Source organism: Ochotona curzoniae, unplaced genomic scaffold, assembly GCF_017591425.1.
Source record: "Ochotona curzoniae isolate NIBS_2020 unplaced genomic scaffold, NIBS_Ocur_1.0 contig_1014, whole genome shotgun sequence".
NCBI classification, from domain to species: domain Eukaryota; kingdom Metazoa; phylum Chordata; class Mammalia; order Lagomorpha; family Ochotonidae; genus Ochotona; species Ochotona curzoniae.
Window position 1 is genome coordinate 19,714,025 of NW_024464920.1, and position 19,670 is coordinate 19,733,694.

General features: G+C 36.9%; 1 protein-coding gene across 12 annotated transcripts in view; it reads left to right on the plus strand.

Annotated features, from left to right (window-relative positions):
• Positions 1–19,670, plus strand: part of PPFIA2 (PTPRF interacting protein alpha 2) — a 374,197-nt gene that overhangs the window by 84,329 nt on the left and 270,198 nt on the right. For 7 of the 12 annotated variants that reach the window (XM_040989821.1, XM_040989793.1, XM_040989804.1 and 4 more), the window contains exon 1: positions 16,262–16,342. The exons of the other annotated variants lie outside the window; for them this stretch is intronic. In XM_040989821.1, coding sequence (XP_040845755.1) covers positions 16,262–16,342 — 81 coding nt within the window. Of the gene's footprint in view, positions 1–16,261; positions 16,343–19,670 lie in introns of those variants that run through there. 12 annotated transcript variants of the gene reach the window in all.

Sequence of the window (19,670 nt, forward strand, 5' to 3'; positions counted from 1 at the left end):
TATCTTTTATGTACTTTTTGTTTATAAGTGTTTTCCAAATTTGAGTTTTATAAGAAATCTTTCATTTTTTGACATTTTTTACTTCTCTTTATTATCATTTTATGATACAGTTCCATAGGCCCCTGGGATTTCCCTTATTCCCTCCTGAATTCGCTTCCCCCTCACCAAGTTCGCCTATATCACTACTATAACATAGTCCTTCATACACAGTCATATGTCCATCATTGCGGGCATGGACAATGGCAAAGAGTCCAGCATCCTATTGTCAAGATATAGTAAACAGTTTTGTTGTACGTCTATCTTTGTCTCTAGAGGGTTGACTGGGCTGTGGAATCCACCCTTTTCCCTCACTGCCCATCTGAGACTTGCTGCTCTGTCTCTGCTCCTGGTGAAATCAAACAAAACAGCAGGATGGGCAGTTTGTGCTCACCTCCAGAGTTCCCAAGTAGCTTCCCTTCCCACCTTGTTGCTGGTGGAGTTCCGGCTGCCAGTGGAGTTCAGATCGCCTTTAGCTGAATGCCGCTGGGGTAGTGGTCATTGTAACAACACACCATTGTTTTCACTGCTTTCCTGTGTCTGTCTGTCAGTGTCCAGGTACCCTCTGCTATTGTTCTGTTCTCTTCCATTTCCAGGAATGTGCCCTCTCTTCACACTGGCTAATATTTCTCCATCTGTTTATACATGTCCTTACCCCATTCTGCCATCTTGATTCTCCCAGAAGTCTTTTTTAGTTTTGCAGCTTTATGTATTTATTTGAAAGGCAGAGATCATATGGGGAAAGAGGAAGGATGGGGAGGGAGTAACGGAGGGAGGGAAGGAGAAAGGGAGGGACACACAGAAACAGAGAAAGAGACTGACTTTTCATTGCCCAAATGGCCCTAGGATGGACCACACTGAATCCAGTAGCCAGAAACTGCATCGAGGTCTTCTTTATGAGACTCATCTAACACTTTTGGATGCTTGATGGCTTTTGATCTGTTTTCATAATTGGTAAAGTAATCTTTACTTTCAGAAACTCAATACAAAATCATACAACTTTAAAAGTTAAGAATTTGAATATAATTATTAAAGATAAAAGTAAATTCTAAAGACTATTGAAATTATAGCTATGTCAGAGCTATCGTGCAATAAATACATACTAGATCTATATGATTCCGTAGTATTTTTACAATATTATTTAGTTTACAGTTTGTGCTATCCCTTTTCCCAAGTTTCACCTATTTGTGTGTCATCTCTCACTGTCAGGGTGCTGGTCAGCAGAAAGCTGGGGTAGAACAAAGGAGCCAGGACTCTAACACAGACATTCCAGCCAGAGAAGGTTTCCCAAAGGACAGCTTAAACACTTGCCTCCCATTTATTCTTATATAAACTTTTCTATGAAATGGCTGTCGAATTTTAAAATTTGACATATATTGCTGGATGATGACGTTTTCAAAGAATTTTTTTTGAAAGACAGGTTTTACAGAGTGTACATGTGAGTACAGGGTCTAAAGGACTGGGGTCATCTGCTTTTCTGGCTTTAAGCAGAAAGCTACGTTGGAAGTGAAGCAGCTAGAATACAAAATGGCACTCATGCTAGGCAAGAGAGACTGAATTAATGTTGCCAGACCTCTTCCCTTCCTTGGGCTTTTGGAAAAGCAAAATAAGTAACTACAGAAAAAAGAACTCTTGGTTGCTAGTAACTTTTCCTTCTCCTGAAGATGGGAATGTACAACATAAAAGAGAATCAGGATTTCATGGTTTGAAGTTCACATTTTCAAATGCGAAAGTTGAGATCTAGAACGTTTAAAAGAGATATCTCAGGATTAATTAATTTTGGTTCCTAAGGTTCATAAATTTTTAGTTGTCTTTTTTCATTTAAAAAAAATTTCTAAAGGCTGTCATTGTGGCAAAAGATAAAGCCATTGCCTGCACAGCTAGCATCCCCTTTGAGTGTTCTTTCCCATCTAGCTCTCTGTTAAAGGGCTGTGAAAAACAGCAGGAAATGGTGCAAAAGCTCCTGCCAGCCATGTGGGAGACCTGAACGAAGCTCCTGGCTCCTGGTCTCCGTATGGCCCACCCCTGACACTATGGCCAACTGGCAGATTGGACTAGGAGTTCTCCCTTCCTTCCTTCCTCTCTCTCTCTCTCTCTCTTCCCCTGCTATATGTTACTTCTGACTCTTAAAATCCTTCAAACATTTTAAAAATACAATTTCATTTTATTCATTTGACAGGTAGGAAGAGATAAACAGAGAAAGAGCTCTTATTCATTAGTTGCTCCAAAAATTCCGTGAGCACATGAGCCAGTCCATCTCCCTAGGGACTGTTAGGAACTCAACTAGATCGGCCTGTTGCCTGCAAGTACCCACTAAGCAAAAATCAGGAATGGAAAATGGAATAAGGACTCGCATAATTAAAGCACTCTTATGTAATGGTGGGATCTTCACTGGTGTGCTAAAAACTACCAAATGCTCACTACCACAATTATTGTTTAAGCTGTCTTCAAAGATGGAACTCATTTTATTAAATGTGAAGCAACAAGCAAGAAAATTTTAGATATTATGTGCTGAAATAAATTTTCTCTTGAAAATTGTTATTTATAAGATTGGAATTTTACTTAATGAAGATAAAACATTATATTATTTATGTATTAGTGAATGTCCAAAAATTAAAATATATAAAATGTCATAGTGAACCTGTTTCTAAATTTGTCGAATGTCATTGCATCCAGTACTGAATTTTCATACGTCATGATTTTACTTGCAGTTCACATTGAACGATCTTAATGACACTTTATTTTGTTGTGCCCTACAATGATTTTAAGATGCTATATATAAACTAATCATCAAAAACATTTACTAGATAGTCAAAAAAAAAAATCTTTGCAGGCATTTTTTATTTTTGCTATCCACAGCATCATAAATGGCCACTAGAGGGCAATCTCTGAAAATAACTGAAATTCCAAGGGGAATGGCAGCGTTTAATTTGTGGATGTTCGTAAATATCTGATCATTAAGGTAGCAGTATGCTCAAAATATATAAAAATTTTTTTGTTTCGGGCCCGGCGCGGTGGCGCAAGTGGTTAAGTCCTCGCCTTGCACGCCTGGGATCCCATATGGGCGCCGGTTCTAATCCCGGCAGCCCTGCTTCCCTTCCAGCTCCCTGCCTGTGGCCTGGGAAAGCAGTCGAGGACGGCCCAAAGCTTTGGGACCCTGCAGCCGCGTGGGAGACCTGGAAGAGGCTCCTGGCTTCGGATCGGCATAGTATCGGCCCGTTGCGGCTCACTTGGGGAGTGAATCATCGGACGGAAGATCTTCCTCTCTGTCTCTCCTCTCTGTATATCCGCCTTTCCAATAAAAAAAAAAAAAAAAAAAAAAAATTTGTTTCAACTAACCAATATTTTTTTATCATACTGCAAGATCAACTCAGACAAATTAAAGTCTATATTTTCCTTTAGGTGGTAGTATCAAATACTTAGGAAACAAATACATCCCATGTGTGACACCAGAATTAGATTGTATCGTAGAAGTAATAAAGTTTACAAAAAGTTATAATGGGCATATTCTCACTGCCCTGGAGGAGCAGCAGTCTTTCAATGATCAAAATAGCTGTTTTTTTTTTTTTAATGCCATGAATCTTGATCAACCTCATCTCATGATACTATTACCTACTTTTCAAATATATTCAGAAAGATCCCCAATAGATAAAAATTTTAAAAATTGTAACATGTAAACATACATTGGTTGTTAGTTTGTGTGTTTTCTTATGATTTGGAGTAACATAACATAAAATGATTAAATATTACATTAAAATGGAAAAAGTGGCTAGAAGACTGAAAATCACTTGTCATACTTAGTTTTCAAATTTCTAACCCTCGGCTTTCCATCACCAGCTTAGGGTACATCCTCTAAAATGTACTTCAGTTTTTATTTCCAGGGAAATAATGTAGTTGAATCCTTTAATTGAATTTCTGGCAGCAGGTGTCCGTTATGATAACATCACCTTAATTTCTGCCAAGAACAAAATGTGCAGCACACAGTTCATTTTATTAATTTCATTATTGTTTGCAGTGCCTGGCCCATCCTACCAGATTTATTGTAGAGTGATTCGAACAGCTTGAGAACAAAAAGAAACTCTATTTAGACCTGAACATTGTATTCATTTGTGTGCTTGAATGTTCACTATTATGCCATTTTAAAGCTTGATAGATATGTGCTCCTTAGATTTATTAGTTAATGAGTTAATAGGAACAGTTTTGGCAGAATCTCTTGACAGTATCCTGGACAGTGTTCTAGTGATCTTTATGGGCTCAGTGGCTTAAGTCATTACCTTGCTTGTGCCAGGATGCCATATGGGCACTGGTTCTAATCCCGGCAGCCTCGCTTCCCATCCATCTCCCTGCCTGTGGCCTGGGAAAGCAGTAGAGGACAGCTCAAGGCTTTGGGACCCTGTACCCATGTAGGAGACCTGGATGAGAATCCAGGCTTTGGATCCACACAGCTCTGGTTGTTGTTGTCACTTGAGGAGTGAATCAGTGGGCAGAGGATCTTCCTCTGTCCTTCTCTCTGTATGTTGGACTTTGCAGTTAAAAAAATGTAGATAAAAAAATACAATTCTCATTTTCATGGACTAACAATCTAAATGTGGAAGCCAAAAATGTATTTGTATGTCCCATTTTAGGATTGAACTGTCAATATTTTAATAATAATGTTAATAGGTCATCATTTATGCTCATTAGAAGTGGCAGTGCACTGAAAGAAATACATAAATAATTCTGATATACAAAATGCAATCATAAGCTGTCTATAAAATTCTAGTAATAAATAAGGATTATGAGGCAACTGTGGCAAGATATTTCAATGAAAAAGGATAAATGGTTCCTTTATGCATAATTTTATATTGCGTGCCAATTACAAAATTTTTAAATCACTAATTTTAATAAATTTAATTATTTGGGATATGAAATTATCATCTCTCCCATTTTCAAATATTTTTAAATGGGTTTTGTTATGTGAAAGGACAGAGGGCATGTGTATGAGACAAAGGAGAAATGTTACACTGCCTGGGCCATTCCCCAAGTGGTTGCAAGAGCTGAGGCCATGCCAAGCCTGAACCCGGGACCGGGAGCTTCATCCAGGTCGGTCTCATGGGTGGCAGGAGCCCAAGCACGTGGGCCAATTTTTGCTGCTTTCACAAGTGTACCATCAGGATCTTTTCCATCTTAAACACACACACCCATACACACTGAGAGTCCTTTTTTAAAAATCAAAATTGATATGGAAACATTTTTAAATTGAGTGTTTATTTTTCTTTTGGGACACATACAGCTGAATTTTAAATCCCTGTGGTTCTCTTTGCTTGTAGGTTTTGGAAACTTGAAACTTGTTTTGACCTACTGTTAACTGTAATGGAAAAACTCAGTGTTGTTTCACCATGTTTTTAGATTTTCCTCCTTCCCAAATCACCCTGGTTATTGGCTAGGTCGAATTGCCAAAATCAGTTTCTTAACTACTATAGTTTGTTTCGCTCACATATATTGTTACGTTTCTATTTTCACCAAAACCACACAGTGTGTTATGTATAATTGGGGAATACTTGATGTTTTTAACTTTAAAAAGCAAATGCTTGTTTTAGGTTCTCTCGATGTATGAGAGCTAAAATTCAGGAATGCAGAATAGCTTGCTTGCAGTGGACGCTGACTATCTACCCTCGGAATAGTGTCGGTGCCGTGGCTTGGGTGTGTGAACTCTTCCCCTGTCACGGCTGCAAATACTCATCGAGTTGCCCCTGTGTATGCGGCACTGCTCTAGAAATCAAGGTTAAGGCAATATGCAAGATAAAATTCGTACACAGACCATGGTTCCATACTTGTAGTAGGAGAAAAACAATGAGCTAACTCCAATCTGTGGTGGAGCTGGTTTGTCTCTGTGTGTATGTGTGTGTGTGTGTGTGTGTGTGTGTGGCATTTTTAAGTCTAGGTTGTGAGACTTTTAGATTATCAGGAAATGTGTCTAATGTTTTCAGCATCTGATTTTAGGAAATGTCCTCAGACACTCATGTGTCACGATCGAGGATAAACTATAGATACATTCTGATGACAGGCTGCTGTGAGTGTCCTCCACCCTAAATGTAAGCTAGTGTGACATCTGTGACATCTTTCAGGAGTCTGTTAACTGTTTATGTTTGTAACTTAATTGACACATCATTAAGTATTAGAAAACTCAAAGTCCCAATTCTGTGTACTAAATAGGAGAACTAATGACACCAAGTTGCCTGTGATACCCATCATTTGAATGAATATTTATTAATTCCAACTTGAGTTTATAATGACTCCTGTGTATTTTTACCTACTCTTAAATCAGCTCTATGCATTTTAGTTGTCTTTACTGTTTTGCTCCCCGATCTTATACTCAGAACAAAAGCCAATGCCCATTTAATAGCCTATGTGAGGCAAGAATATTTGGCTTCTTATTGCCTGTCAAATTTAATATGCTAATTTACTTATCTACTACTTGCTTTCCTACACACTATATGAACCACAAACTGATCCTCATCCTCACCAAGAGAACGAGCACCTTGTCACCCTCGGCGTCACTGCTTCTTCTCACTTCCCCTTGCTCGCTTCTTTTCAGACCTCCCTGGCTCCCTTCCTCACTGTATTCTCTTCATATTCTACTTTTTCTAGGAGAATTTTCCCAGCTCCCTTGAAACAATTTTTCATCTCCCCTTGTTTTTCCCTGATCTACTCCTCTGTACCACCGTTTTCTAACCCGCACTATAACTTGCTTTTACATTATACTGGAGAATTAGTTTGAAGACTTCAGTTTGTTTTTCATGTGTTGCTCACAGCTCAATTTTCATCAGTTCAGGCAACTTTACGAACTCTCCTACATGTTTGATGAACAGGTAACATCCTGAGCATTGTTTCTTTACTTTTTTTTAATGTTAGTGTATTCACTTTACTCTGAGTAGCTCAAAGTGCTTAATATTTCAGAAGATGTTGAGCGGATTTTTCCATTTCACTGTTGCTGTTGGCGTGAGGGTTTTCACTCGCAGTTGATTATGTTGGCTCTAGTCTGATGAGCTGAGCTTCTTTAACGCTCCTGTGGATGCTTCCTCCATCGAATCCCTTCCCAAAGGCATTCGTAGTGTTTGGGGACGACTTAAAGAGTGATATCACCAGCCAGTAGATATTGCAGTTCACGAAGTTTACCAGTCATCGTCTGTCTCAGAATGTAACTTTTTGGTTGTCTGTCATTCACCTTAAGCTTTGAATATTTGTTAGCATACTTCTGCTTCTAGTTGTTATACTCAGATTACCAAAGTACCAAGATTGGTATATTAAAACTTAGATTGCAAAATCTGTTCAGATTATTTAAACCTGTTTAATTTCCCTTTCAGATTCATAGGACCCCTTTGAACCACATGAATCTTTGTTTGGCACGCTCATGAATGAACTTAAAATGTAGATCATAGATGGTGTGATGCTTTGTCTTGATGCAGGTCTGTTTTAGCAAAGAATTTTTTTTTCTGTTTATTGAATCAACTTAGCTGGAGGAAGTTTTACTTTTAAATGGCTAGGTTTGTTAATTTTTTTTCATGAGAAATATGATACTCTTGTGAACACTAAACCCTCACAGCTAGATAACAAAAACATGAATTTTCCAGTGTGTTCATGTTTTAAATATCTGTGAGAAAGTCTGGAGTTACCAGAAAAAAATGTATTTAGCATTTTAGTTACAAAAATAATGAGGCTCTTATTTAAATTTTGTTCTCTAGAAAAGCATTTGACATTCCCAAGTAGGAAGAAATAGATGTCTTCAGTGTTTTTACAGCACATTGATGTCAAGTTAACAGTAACTAATTCTCTTCTCTTCTCAGTGAACAGATGCTTTATATGAAGCTAGATGCATGTCAAATATATGGATTCCAAATGGACTGTTTGTGCTGGTTCCTATGACAATCCGGTTTAGAAAATTAGGTATCTAACACGCACTTGGCCGTACCTGCTCTGTACCCGTTTCAAAACCACTTAAGCACAGCTATTCTCAGGACTTAAGCTACTAATAACAGAAGGTACTTTTACCATTTTAGATGCTCATGGGCTATTATGACAACAGGCAACTTTTGCCTCATTCTGAATTCCAATAGTGTATATACAGTATAATATAGTAAGTAGCATTTGTGACCAAACAAGGAAATAAGTGTTTGAGAATTTTTGAATAATGATTCAATCTAGAACATCAAACCACCTTTGGATTTAATTTTAATGATAATACAGATATAGACTGTTTAATAATTTAGACTGTCTTTTAAAACGTAGTTTTGTTTGCTTTTGGATTTTTGTAACCATGGTAGTTAATTTTTTTTTTAAAGATTTATTTTATTTTCATTGGAAAGGCGGATATACAGAGTGGAGAGACAGAGAGGAAGATCTTCCGTCTGATGACTCACTCCCCAAGTGAGCGCAACGGCCAGTGCTATGCCGGTCCAAAGCCAGGAGCCTCTTCTGGGTCTCCCACGCGGATGCAGGGTCCCAAAGCTTTGGGCCGTCCTCGACTGCTTTCCCAGGCCACAGGCAGGGAGCTGGATGGGAAGCGGGGCTGCCGGGATTAGAACCGGCGCCCACATGGGATCCTGGGCATGCAAGGCAAGGACCTTAACCACTATGCCACCGCTCCGGGGCCCCATGGTAGTTTATTTAAAACAGAATATTCTAGGAGCTCAGCTATTACTAATTGAATTAATGAATGAACAATCACGTTTTAGAAACAGTTCCATTTTGGGTGATTTATTCATAGGAGAGGTCCCTGAGCTGGGTGGCTGGCTAACTTGGGTACCCACATCCTGTATTGAGTACCAGAGTATAAGCACCAGCTGTACTCTTGATTGTAGTTTCCTGCTCATCTGTACAATAAGAAGAAAGATAGCAGGTGATGGTTCCAGAGAACGTTGCAGTGGATGGACAGTCTTCTCTAATTCTCACTCCTCTTTTCATTCTCTCTCTGTCTGCCTTTTATTTTATTTTGTTTTATTTATTTTTAAGATTCATTTGTTTATTTGAAAGGTGGAAGTATAGAGAAAGATCTTCTATCCTCTAGTTCATTCCCCAATGGCTGTAAAGTTCAGAGGTGAGTCAGTCTGAAGCCACAACCCAAGGCTTTCTTCTGGGTCTCACATGTGGGCACAGAGGCAAATGCACTTAATCATCTTCCATTGCTTTTTCAGGTGTGTTAGCAGGAACTTAAATTGGAAGTGGAGAAGTCAAGACCTAAACCCATGTGGGGTGCTCTAGGCACTGTTTCCTCTCTCTGCCTTCCAAATAAGATTAAAGTATATTTTAAAAAATTAACTGCATTTGGACTCGACATAATGGCTTAATGGATAAACCCTTACCTTGCAAGTGCCAGGATCCCATACAGGCACTGGTTCATATCCCAGCTTCTCCAATTCCCTTCCAGCTCCCTGCTTATGGCCTGGGACATCAGTAGAGGATGGCTCAAAGCCTTGGGACTCTGCACCCACATGGGAGACCTGGAAGAAGCTCCTAGCTCCTGGCTCCTGGCTCTGAGTCAGCTCAGTTGTGGCTGTTGCAGCCATTTGGGGAGTGAATAAGCAGATAAAGATCTTTCTTTGTGTCTGTCATTCTCTCCATAAGTCTGATCTGCATTTCCATTTTTAAAAGATGAATCACATTGATTTTTTTCTCTTTGTGTTAATGTCACATTAACATGGGAGTTTATATGAGAACTGTTATAGTAATTATTATACAATTGCCATAACCTAAGGATCTAATGTATTAAGTTATTTAGATAAAATCTTTAAGAAGAGCCATGATTATGAAAAGCAGAATGCTTACATGTCCAGAAGATTACCTGACTCATAGCTAGTTGGTCGGTGGGTCCTCACTACATTGACTGACACTATGTTCTAGGAATGGCTAGACTAGCAGACATAAATCAAAAGCAAGAGTCGTAGTTGAGTATTTTATGTATCTATTGTAGCCCATAGAAAGAGCTTCTGAAGAGACTTTGAGACCATTGGAAGTGGTAGAATGGTGTTATTTGTCTGTTTACTAATCTCACAGGTCAATGTATGTATAAGCATAAACAGGACAGACATAATCGAAGTTGTCTCAGAGTCCCCAGTTGAAGGGGCAGACAGAACAGCTGGCTAGTAATGTGCCTCTGGCAGACCTCTGCAAGAAACATGCCAACAAATGTTTGGGGAATTTAAGAAATCTGTATCTTGGGACTTGGAGCATGGAGAGGAGATGAGGAAGCTGGCTAATGAGCCAGAGTGAAAAGTGAATTCCTGGCAAAAGAAAGCAATTGAGAAGTGGGTCAGTTCAGTGCAGCCCTCAGTTGTGGGGATTTAGAAAGGTTTCAATGATGTGTGAATAGGGGTGATGATAATATTGAGTTCCTTTTATACCTTATCTGAGTAATTTTCACAATACACTACTGAGGTTAAACCCCTTTTAGTTCTGACTTTTCAGAGACGAAAACCAAGGTTTCAAAATTTCAGTCAAACCTTGTTCATTTAGAAAATAAAGGAATGTGAATTTGAGCTGAAGTCGGTTTGACACTAGAGCCCATGCTTTTACCTAATTATACTGGATGTGATTTAATATAAACAAATTCAAAGAAATGCCCTTTTCATGGACTTATCAGTTCAGTCAAATTAATATTCTTTTACGTGACTGTCATTGCCAGCTGACATTGTGCTGCCCAAAGCACTGTAATCATGTTGTTGGTTATATTCCTTTCTCTGTGAAAACATTTACAATATGAATTTCTGCATTTCTTATGAAACATTAGCATTTATGTTTCCTTTATGTGAAGAGAATGCCAGTTGAAGAAATGGAAGAAATTTCTTCATAAATTCATAAGTTGAAGAAATTAATGTCTGCCCATAATTTAGCCATATAATAAACTCTTAATTTTCTATCTGTGAGGTCCTATATTCAGCAAGATGCAGAAGTGTGATTGGATTGTATCATTTTAGATGTCTTCATTTTTGGTTGAGATGTTCTCAACCAGAGAACATCTGGGAACATTTTTAATAATTCAGTGTCAATATAAACAAAACAAGATTTTACTAAAATTATTCCCTTTCGAAGTAGTAGCTAAACTTTTCATTCTCACCTAGTTACTAGGTTTTAAAATTCACCCATTAAACTTCAGTAGTAACACAAATCTGTTCACATGACCAAACCCAAGAACAGTGCATAAACAAAGTCTGAATGTAATTTTATGGCGAAAACAGGTGCAAAGATGGGCTTCTTATTGAGAATACAATAGCTAGCTGCTTTTGGGTGAAACAACAGAAGAGACCTGGGTTTCTCAGTCTGTTGTTTACGTTGTGGCACAAAGAGAAAATTTTGATATGTCTGCATCACATTAATGGCACAGAGGAAGATTTCAAGATTAGAACTGTGTCCTCCTCTATTGCAAATCAGTCTCCTCCAACCTGAATCAGTTTATATCTAAGTTTCTGAGGACTTGTACCCATTATCACTGTTAACAATATGTAAAACCGCATGCATTTGCCACCTTTCAGCAAGGATGGTTCCCTCCTCCTCTCTAAGCCAAGCTGTTTAGATATCAACTCCTCACACCTATTCAAAGGTGTTGTTCCGAAAAGTGACCCCTTCTGTCATGTATCACCCATGTTTCATAATCAAGCATGCTCTTTCCCTCAACACAACACGTTCCAGTCTCTCTCTCTCCTTTCTTTGCCAGCCTCTGTGCCATATCTGTGCTTCCTTGGAACAATATGCTACAGAAAGGTGAAACATACACTATCTCTTGTCTCTCTCCTCCCATTTCTTGTAAACATACTTTAGTTGGGTTTTTCTCACTATCTTTCCCCTCTGCATTGCCAACTTCATGGTCAGTTTCGAGTCCTCGTCGTCTCTTGGCCTCTCCACAGCAGCAGCATCTGATACAGTCCATCCAATCCACTTGATTCTCTTGAATCTTTGGCATTTCAGAGCACACCTCACCGTCCTGCCATTGATGGCTCCTGTGCATTTTCTCTTTGCAGTCTTCCAGATGAAACACGCTGAGATTCTCACTTGGACTTCTCTATTTCAATTCATTTCTATCCTCCCTTCTAGAATTTTAACCAAACACGTTGGGCATAAATTATTCTAATATTTTAAAAGTAATATTTCTTCATGAATGAATGCACTTCACTGTATATATTAAGTATGTATTTCAATGTGTTTTATTTTGTCCTATGTCACTGTTATAGCATATAGCTTGATAAAATCACCATTATCTGAGATTTTTTTTCTTCAAATGCTAGTTTCTCTGTAAATTGTAGATTATAGGGAAAGAATTACTTTTTAAGCTAAACGAACAAAGCCTAAACATGGTATATTTGCTTGAAATTTTATTCTTATAAATGTTGGAATTTCCTAAAGTTTATTCTGCCAACTAAATAACATCAACAGTTTGGATCATTAAGAATGTCTCTGAGATTTTATTCTTTGTATTTTCATTTAAAGGAAAATTAAAAGAACAGAAATAAATTTGAGGGGTTTTTTTTTTTACACCTTGTTAATGCACTGATTTTTTTTAAACTTCTTTTTTGCAATTGGTTGTTACAGAAGACCAGATGTAATATTATTATCCCCATTTAATGGAGAAGGGCACTGCAGCTCAGTCAAGAACAGTGGGCTCACTGCTGTACAGCTGGGCATATGTTAACGTTCTGAATTCCTTATGAGATTGGTGATCAGTCTGTTTTCTCATTTAAGGCTCAAACGATAAGAAATAATGTTTAAATCAATTACTTCAACTGTATTATATCAGTAGCACAGTAACCTGAAATGTGTTTGACAGGGATACAATTTTGATCATTATTTGAAGTTACGGTTTACTATTCTAGGAATATGTGAAAATGAACATTTTTAAAGGAAATCATTTTCTTTCTCCATTTTGCCCAATCTTCAAATGTATTATCCTGTTGTACGAAGTAGAGATAGTTGCATAAAAGTTAATTTGTGCAGCAGTGATCCATTACCAATGTATTTTTGCTTTAAGTCTGAGTTTCTATTTATGTTCGACACATGTTTGTACTCACAGCTTGTTTGGGAATCTTGAGTCACGACCTCACACATTGTTAGACAAGTATGATCCAACATGCATCATAAAATGGGAACAGCAAAAACATATATATAAGCCATAGGCAGTAAACCCAGAGTAATTTTTAAAATCATTTGAATGCATCCCCTGTTTGCTATGAAATCAGAAGGAAGCACATTACTTTCAAGAATTGAAAATATGAATTTAAATAATTAATGAGAACATTACTTTTCAAGTTCACATGTAATGACAATCATAGTTAAGATCAGTAGTTTGAATAAACCGCAAGTAACTTAGTCAAAGAATATTTTTGAAGATTTATTTATTTGAATGTCAGAATTATAATGGGAGAGAGAAAGAGACAGAAAGAGATCATCCATCACAATTCACTCTCCAAATAGCCACAACAGCCGGAGCTGGGCCAGGTTAAAGGAAGGAGACAGGAGTTCTTCTAGGGTTCTAATGTAGGTGCAGGGCACCAGGTACTTGGGCCATCTTCTGCTGCTTTCACAGGTGCATTAGCAGGGAGTTGGATTGGAAGTGTAATAGCAGTGATCTGAACTGGTGTCATATGAGATACTGGCAATGCGGCTTAATCCATATGCCAGTGATGATCCCAGAGGAAAATATTTCTTAAAACCATTATTTAGATGTTCCTATAACTCATGGATGGGGGCATGTCAAAGGTATATAATAGTAATCCTAAATTGAAACAACTTCCATCAGAAAGAGGTTGGACAGTAATCTGTATTATTTAACATGGAATTACACCTTGAAACATAAAAGAATAGTAACCAAATGATCCAGAAAAGATATATTTACTTTGCAAAGACATAGAAAGTGACAGATAAGTTTCTTTTGTTGATTCAGTCCCCCAGTCACCAGCAGCACCTAAGGCTTGGCCAAGCTGAAGCCAGAATTAATCTGTATCTCCCCATGGATAGCAGGAACTGAGTGCTGGAGCTTTTCGCCTATTACCATATGGGGTGCGCATTATCAGGAAGCAAAAATCAGGAACACTGCAATATGGGATGTGGACATCCCAAATAGTATTTTAATCACTGTGTCACCGAAGAAGTCTTTACAGAAAATTTTAACATAACATATGTAGATTTCATTCTTCTCCAGGTGGTGGAGCTTAATTTCACCTCCTTTACCACATTGTTGAGGATTTGCTGGACTGAGTGACTCTACTCTGAAAAATATGGTACAGCTAGGAAAAGCCCAATAGCATATGATAAACTCCTTACAAGAATTACCTTTTCCAAATAATAAAAGTTAATATCACTGGTGATATTATGTGTCTGTCATCTGTCACATTGTGGTAGTTACTTATGTAGTATCCTTCCCCAAAACTCATAGTCCTGATCTCATCTTGAAGAAAAAATCAAACATGTGAGGACTGATGTCAGCACCCTATTGAAGGGCATTCCCTGAGATGCTTGGCAGTATTTATCAAGACTGTCAAGGTCACAAAAAAAAAAATCTGGGAAACTGGCGCTGATTAGAGGAAACTTGAATACTCTAGCAGTTAAGGAAACATGGTGCCAGGAATTAGCAACTGTAACAGAAAGGAGATGTTAACAGATAAGGTGGTAACGTGCAAGAAAATGTAGGTTTTAGATTAACAATGTACCAGGATTGGCTTCTTAGTTTTGAGAAATACACTGGATTAGTATAACATGTTATTATTAGGAAACTTGAATGAGGGTCTATGGTAACACTTTCTAGCATTTTTGCAACTTTTCTGTAAATATAAAATTACCTCCCAAGGCAATATATTATTTTAAAATCTTTTTAGCTATTAAACAAGTATTTACACATATGAGAATATGGGTAATCTGTCTAAATAGTTAAAATTTACCATGTTCTCCCGTCCCAACTGATATTACAAATTCAAAGTATAATTAAAGAATCATAAGCATAAATAATATTTTAGGTTATAGGGGTTCATTGCTATCCTGTTACAGCCTTCAGATTCAAAGCATTTGCTACCTGGTTCTTGATGCTGAATATTGCCATTTTAGATATGTTTACAAATGTACCACTTTTGGCTCAGTCTCTCTGTCTTTCTGAAGTTTCCACCTTTGAACCATGTGTAAATGGAACATTTATTTTTACCTCAAAAAACTGTCAAGTCATCTGGATATGATTTTTACACAGACTGAAGAATTTGTTAAAGACTTAGAGAAGTGAACATATTTTGCAGTTCGGTCTGAACGTTTACCATCAGTATTTTGGATCTTGAGTCAAAAAACCTTCATATGTATAAAAGATAATTGTGCATTCTTAGAAGGTATGTGAAATATGGTTATTTAAAATGAATGTCTGATACTGTTTAAATAGATTGTAAAAGTTAGTAATTTTTAAAGTAAGATGAATGAAATGAGAGAATCATGATTGCATTCATATTCATAATGTCTGTATCGATTCAAGAAAGTGGAAAATATTTGATGCATCATGTTCAGATTCCTGGCATTCTCTTCTTACAGGATTGTGTGCTCTGCCCCTGCGTGTTCTAGCCATCTGTGAATGTACTTTGATTTGTAAATTATAAAGGATGTTTTCAGTCTTAGAAAAAGGATTTTTAAAAATGAATGTGTTATTGAAAAGCCTGAGAGTGACAAGGGAGATTTAGAAGCATACAGAAATAAACGTGATAACACAATTTGTTAGGAAGTACAGCTTTAAACAGTGTTGTGAAACATGCTTCAGGTTAGTCAGAAGAGGTCCTCTGAATTACACTGTGCACGCTTCCCTGGAATGAAACTGTATGTTATTGGTTAACCAAGATATTTAGCATAATCACTCTGCTAGACTGTGCAAGAGGGAGGTGATTATCACTGAGAACAGATGGGCAGGGCCACAGCACTGCCAGCTCCTGCACAGGCTCCATTATCGTTGGTTCTTGCATTTTCTCCTTCTGTGTTTAAAAAAAAAAAAAATTAGCATTGAATGTTCTAAAAATCTAGCTGCACAAAAGGTCGGTGGCTGTTGACCTTTCAGCTTACATTTCAAATGTAGAAGAAAGATTCAAAATGCTATCACTGTGTATCTAAGAAGGACGGGGCATGCTTCATTTTCCCATCCAGTCTCCCTCAATGCACGCACGGATTTATCTGTACGCTAAGCTCTCTGCTCCGCATCTCTAGCTCTTTGTGGATTATATTGTCTCTGTGATCAGAAATGATTTTCTCGGATATGAGCACCGTTTCTGGCTCCCCTAAAGTGCATCCTCCTAATGGGACCCGGTTTTATACTTTTCAAGTAAGTGTGCTTTAAATGACTTCACTACTTATCAAGTTAATATATAGTCAAAGTTTTAAGCAGGCTAATAGAAAGAAAGGTAACCTGAGAAGTGTAAACTACCGAGGAGGGTTTGTGCAATAGATCGTGTGTGGAGTGTATTCTTTTTTTGAGATATGGAAATGGCATGGCAGTAGAAATCTCTGAGTTTGAAATCGTGGTAAGGACTTCGTTTTCACAGGGATCTGTAAATCTGCTACAGTAACATCCCTGAGAGTTTATGAAATGTACGTCTCTCCTGCTCATTTTTTTCATGGCTCTAATGTGATGAACATTGCAGAATTAACTTGCCTCATACGTTCCAGAAAGAGGAGAATTAAAAGAAATGTTATAGAACTTTGTAAACATTGCCCTCTGGGCTTAGAAAAACGTTCTGTATTTCATGTCTCTGGCTTAACACGGATCCTCTCATTTAATTTTGTTTTGTGCGCAGTATATAAACCACCAAGAATACAGGAGGCTTAACTGCTCTGGTTAGGATGCTTTTCCCTTTGAGGTAAAGTAGAAATTCATTAAGATGTAAGGTTTCTGTGTTATCAGAGTCAAAATGATTTATAATATAGATATAAATGTTAGTTACAAAGCTGTTATCCACTAAATGTATTGCCATTGCCTGTGAAGAAATCAGCCATCAGTTTAGAAAATGATTAAGTCTAAAATAAATCAGTTCTGCCTCATTTTTATTCTCAAAAGGCACCCTTCAGTTCTAAGGTTTGCAATTCATTCGTATGATTACATGAAGAGGGAAAATGAACTGCCCTCTGTGTGTTTTATATTAAGGAAATATAAACAGCATCTGGTTTTATCATTTTGTCTGTAGAGTTGTAGTGTCTGGCTAAAAAAAATACACCTAGAGACTTGGAGAATTAACACAGCAAAGACACACGCAATTCTAAAGGGCTTCAACACAAACACACATCTGATTTACGAAAGTCTGTTGTTGCCGTCCTAACGATAAGCAGTCAGTGTGAGTACTCTCTCCACCCTTTCTCTACTTCTATTTTTAACGCTGTCACCCATCCTGTTTTTACACTGATGTCTACAGATAGTGCGAGTCTATGTTGTTGCAGAATATATTCTCTTCCCAGTGGTGATCTGCTTTTCGTGGCAGTGATTCAAAATGCAAGTGCCCTAGGGCTGCTCCACAGTCATTGCTTCACCCGGTGCTTCTCTGCACACCGAGATATCAACACCCTCTATAATATCCTGTAGCTGGCTCTTTGGAGCAGCTTCTGACATTAGGTATTCTACTTCAGCGTCTTAAAGTTTAAGGGTCAGTGAATTCCATATGCTCAGTCGTGACACGGGCTTTTTACAATTCCTTCAGTAAAGATCTAAATGACACCTCTCTTGGCAGGTGATTTTTTTTTTTTTTAACACAGTGGGAAAAAATTAACCATTTCTTTCCCTTTTCTTCTTGGTGCAATAACATTCATGTAATAATCCTATGAATTCAAACATAGTGTGATCATTAGTATTAATTCCATTCTTTTATGTTTTTGATCTCATATTGTGGTATTAATATATCCTGTGATTAGTGATAAAGATAGTATGTAAAGTTGGTGTGTAGTTATTTTTTTTGTTTTGAACTTTTGCTTTTAGTTTTTGTGGAAAATGTAAAAAGGAAAAAAGAAGATGGCTTTTTAAATCATTCAGGATAAGATTTTTAGAGTTGAACCATTGCCTATTTTTGAAAAAAAAAATTAAACAACCGGCATTTACATATCAGTTTTATAGTGTCATCTTTTCTTTGGCTGAAGTATTATTAAAACAACAAAACAAAACAATGAAACAAGAAAACAACAAAACAATGAGATTCCATAAAAGTTAATAGGTCATTTGTCAAAATTCATAGTTTTGGAGAATGTGGTTCTTAAAGTATAATGACACGAATGTAGTTTTATAATGATTCTACATTGCGGAGTTTAGATTTTAATGCTTAGTTTCTAAAAATTATTCTAACACAGCATTTAATATATGCAAAAATATTTAAAACAGCTTAGCATGAATAATACTGAGTTTCAGTTCTGTCTTGGTGTTAAATATCCAAATTGTCCTGTAGTTTTGTCTGGAGTTATCAAGTTTTATGACTTAGATTTAGAATACATTTGACCTAAGCAAAACAAAGATGAAGGGACAACATATTATGAGCTAAAAAAATCCTCTAAATACAGATTTTCTGTTTTTAGAAATCTGATTTTATCTTAATTTTGTCACATATGTATGTTCTGTATATGTATAATATGCAAATACTTTTTTATAGAATATCTAACACATAAACTGCATTAAGTTGTTATGTGTGAGATCTCATATCTTTATCACTATGAATGTGTGTCTGTCATAGTGTCTACATTTGATTATCCAGAGGTATCTGTTCTCAGGAGGACGGCATCACTCAATTGTATTTTATGCTTAATGTATTACTTATCACAAAATTGCACTTTTAAGTTATGGTTGACTAGAATCTAAAATGACTTTGGACAACCAAAATTGATCAACTGCTAATAGAGAGAATTAAAATATTGCTATAGTTATATGCATTAAAAGTATAAGTTCTCTGGACTCTAAAAAGTTTGAAGGGGAAACCTAGTATGCAAAATTAACTATACATATTTATATGCTTTTATGCTTATATCATTTCATCCAAATTAAAATTACATGAGTTCTCTTTAATTTTATGTCCATGAAAATGCCTAGACATTACAACTGTTTTTTTAAATGCATCTACTCTAATATGGCTCTGAACTGATTAATTATGACATAGTAGGGTGGTCCTCCTAGGGTGTTTGTAACCATCCTAACTCCTTTTGTTTCCTAAATATTCCCATCTTCATCCTGTGATTGTCAAACTGTATCTGAACAACAATACACTCTGTGTTTCTCAGAACCTCATTCGTATGTTTCTTGTCATTACCTCATCCCAAAACTTGTCATTTCCTTGTCCCTTGAAACTGTTATCAATATCGCTGTTTAACCAACTAGGGTGTATATACCCTAATCATTTTAATAAATTATTAATATATGAAAAACTAACACACAAATGACTAATTATTTCTCCTTGAACTATATAGGCTATTAGTGAAGCACACGTATATGTATCAACACGAATAATATCTAAAGATGTATAAATGTAAATTTGGTTAAGACCATGGTTTTGCAAACCATATGAAGTTGCATTCTTCAAACATTACTATAGGCCCATGAGTGATCAAATAAAATTTAAATATTTAAACATAATTCCATGAATGAGAACCTACACATTTATGAGATTTTTCTTTATTTAGACCTC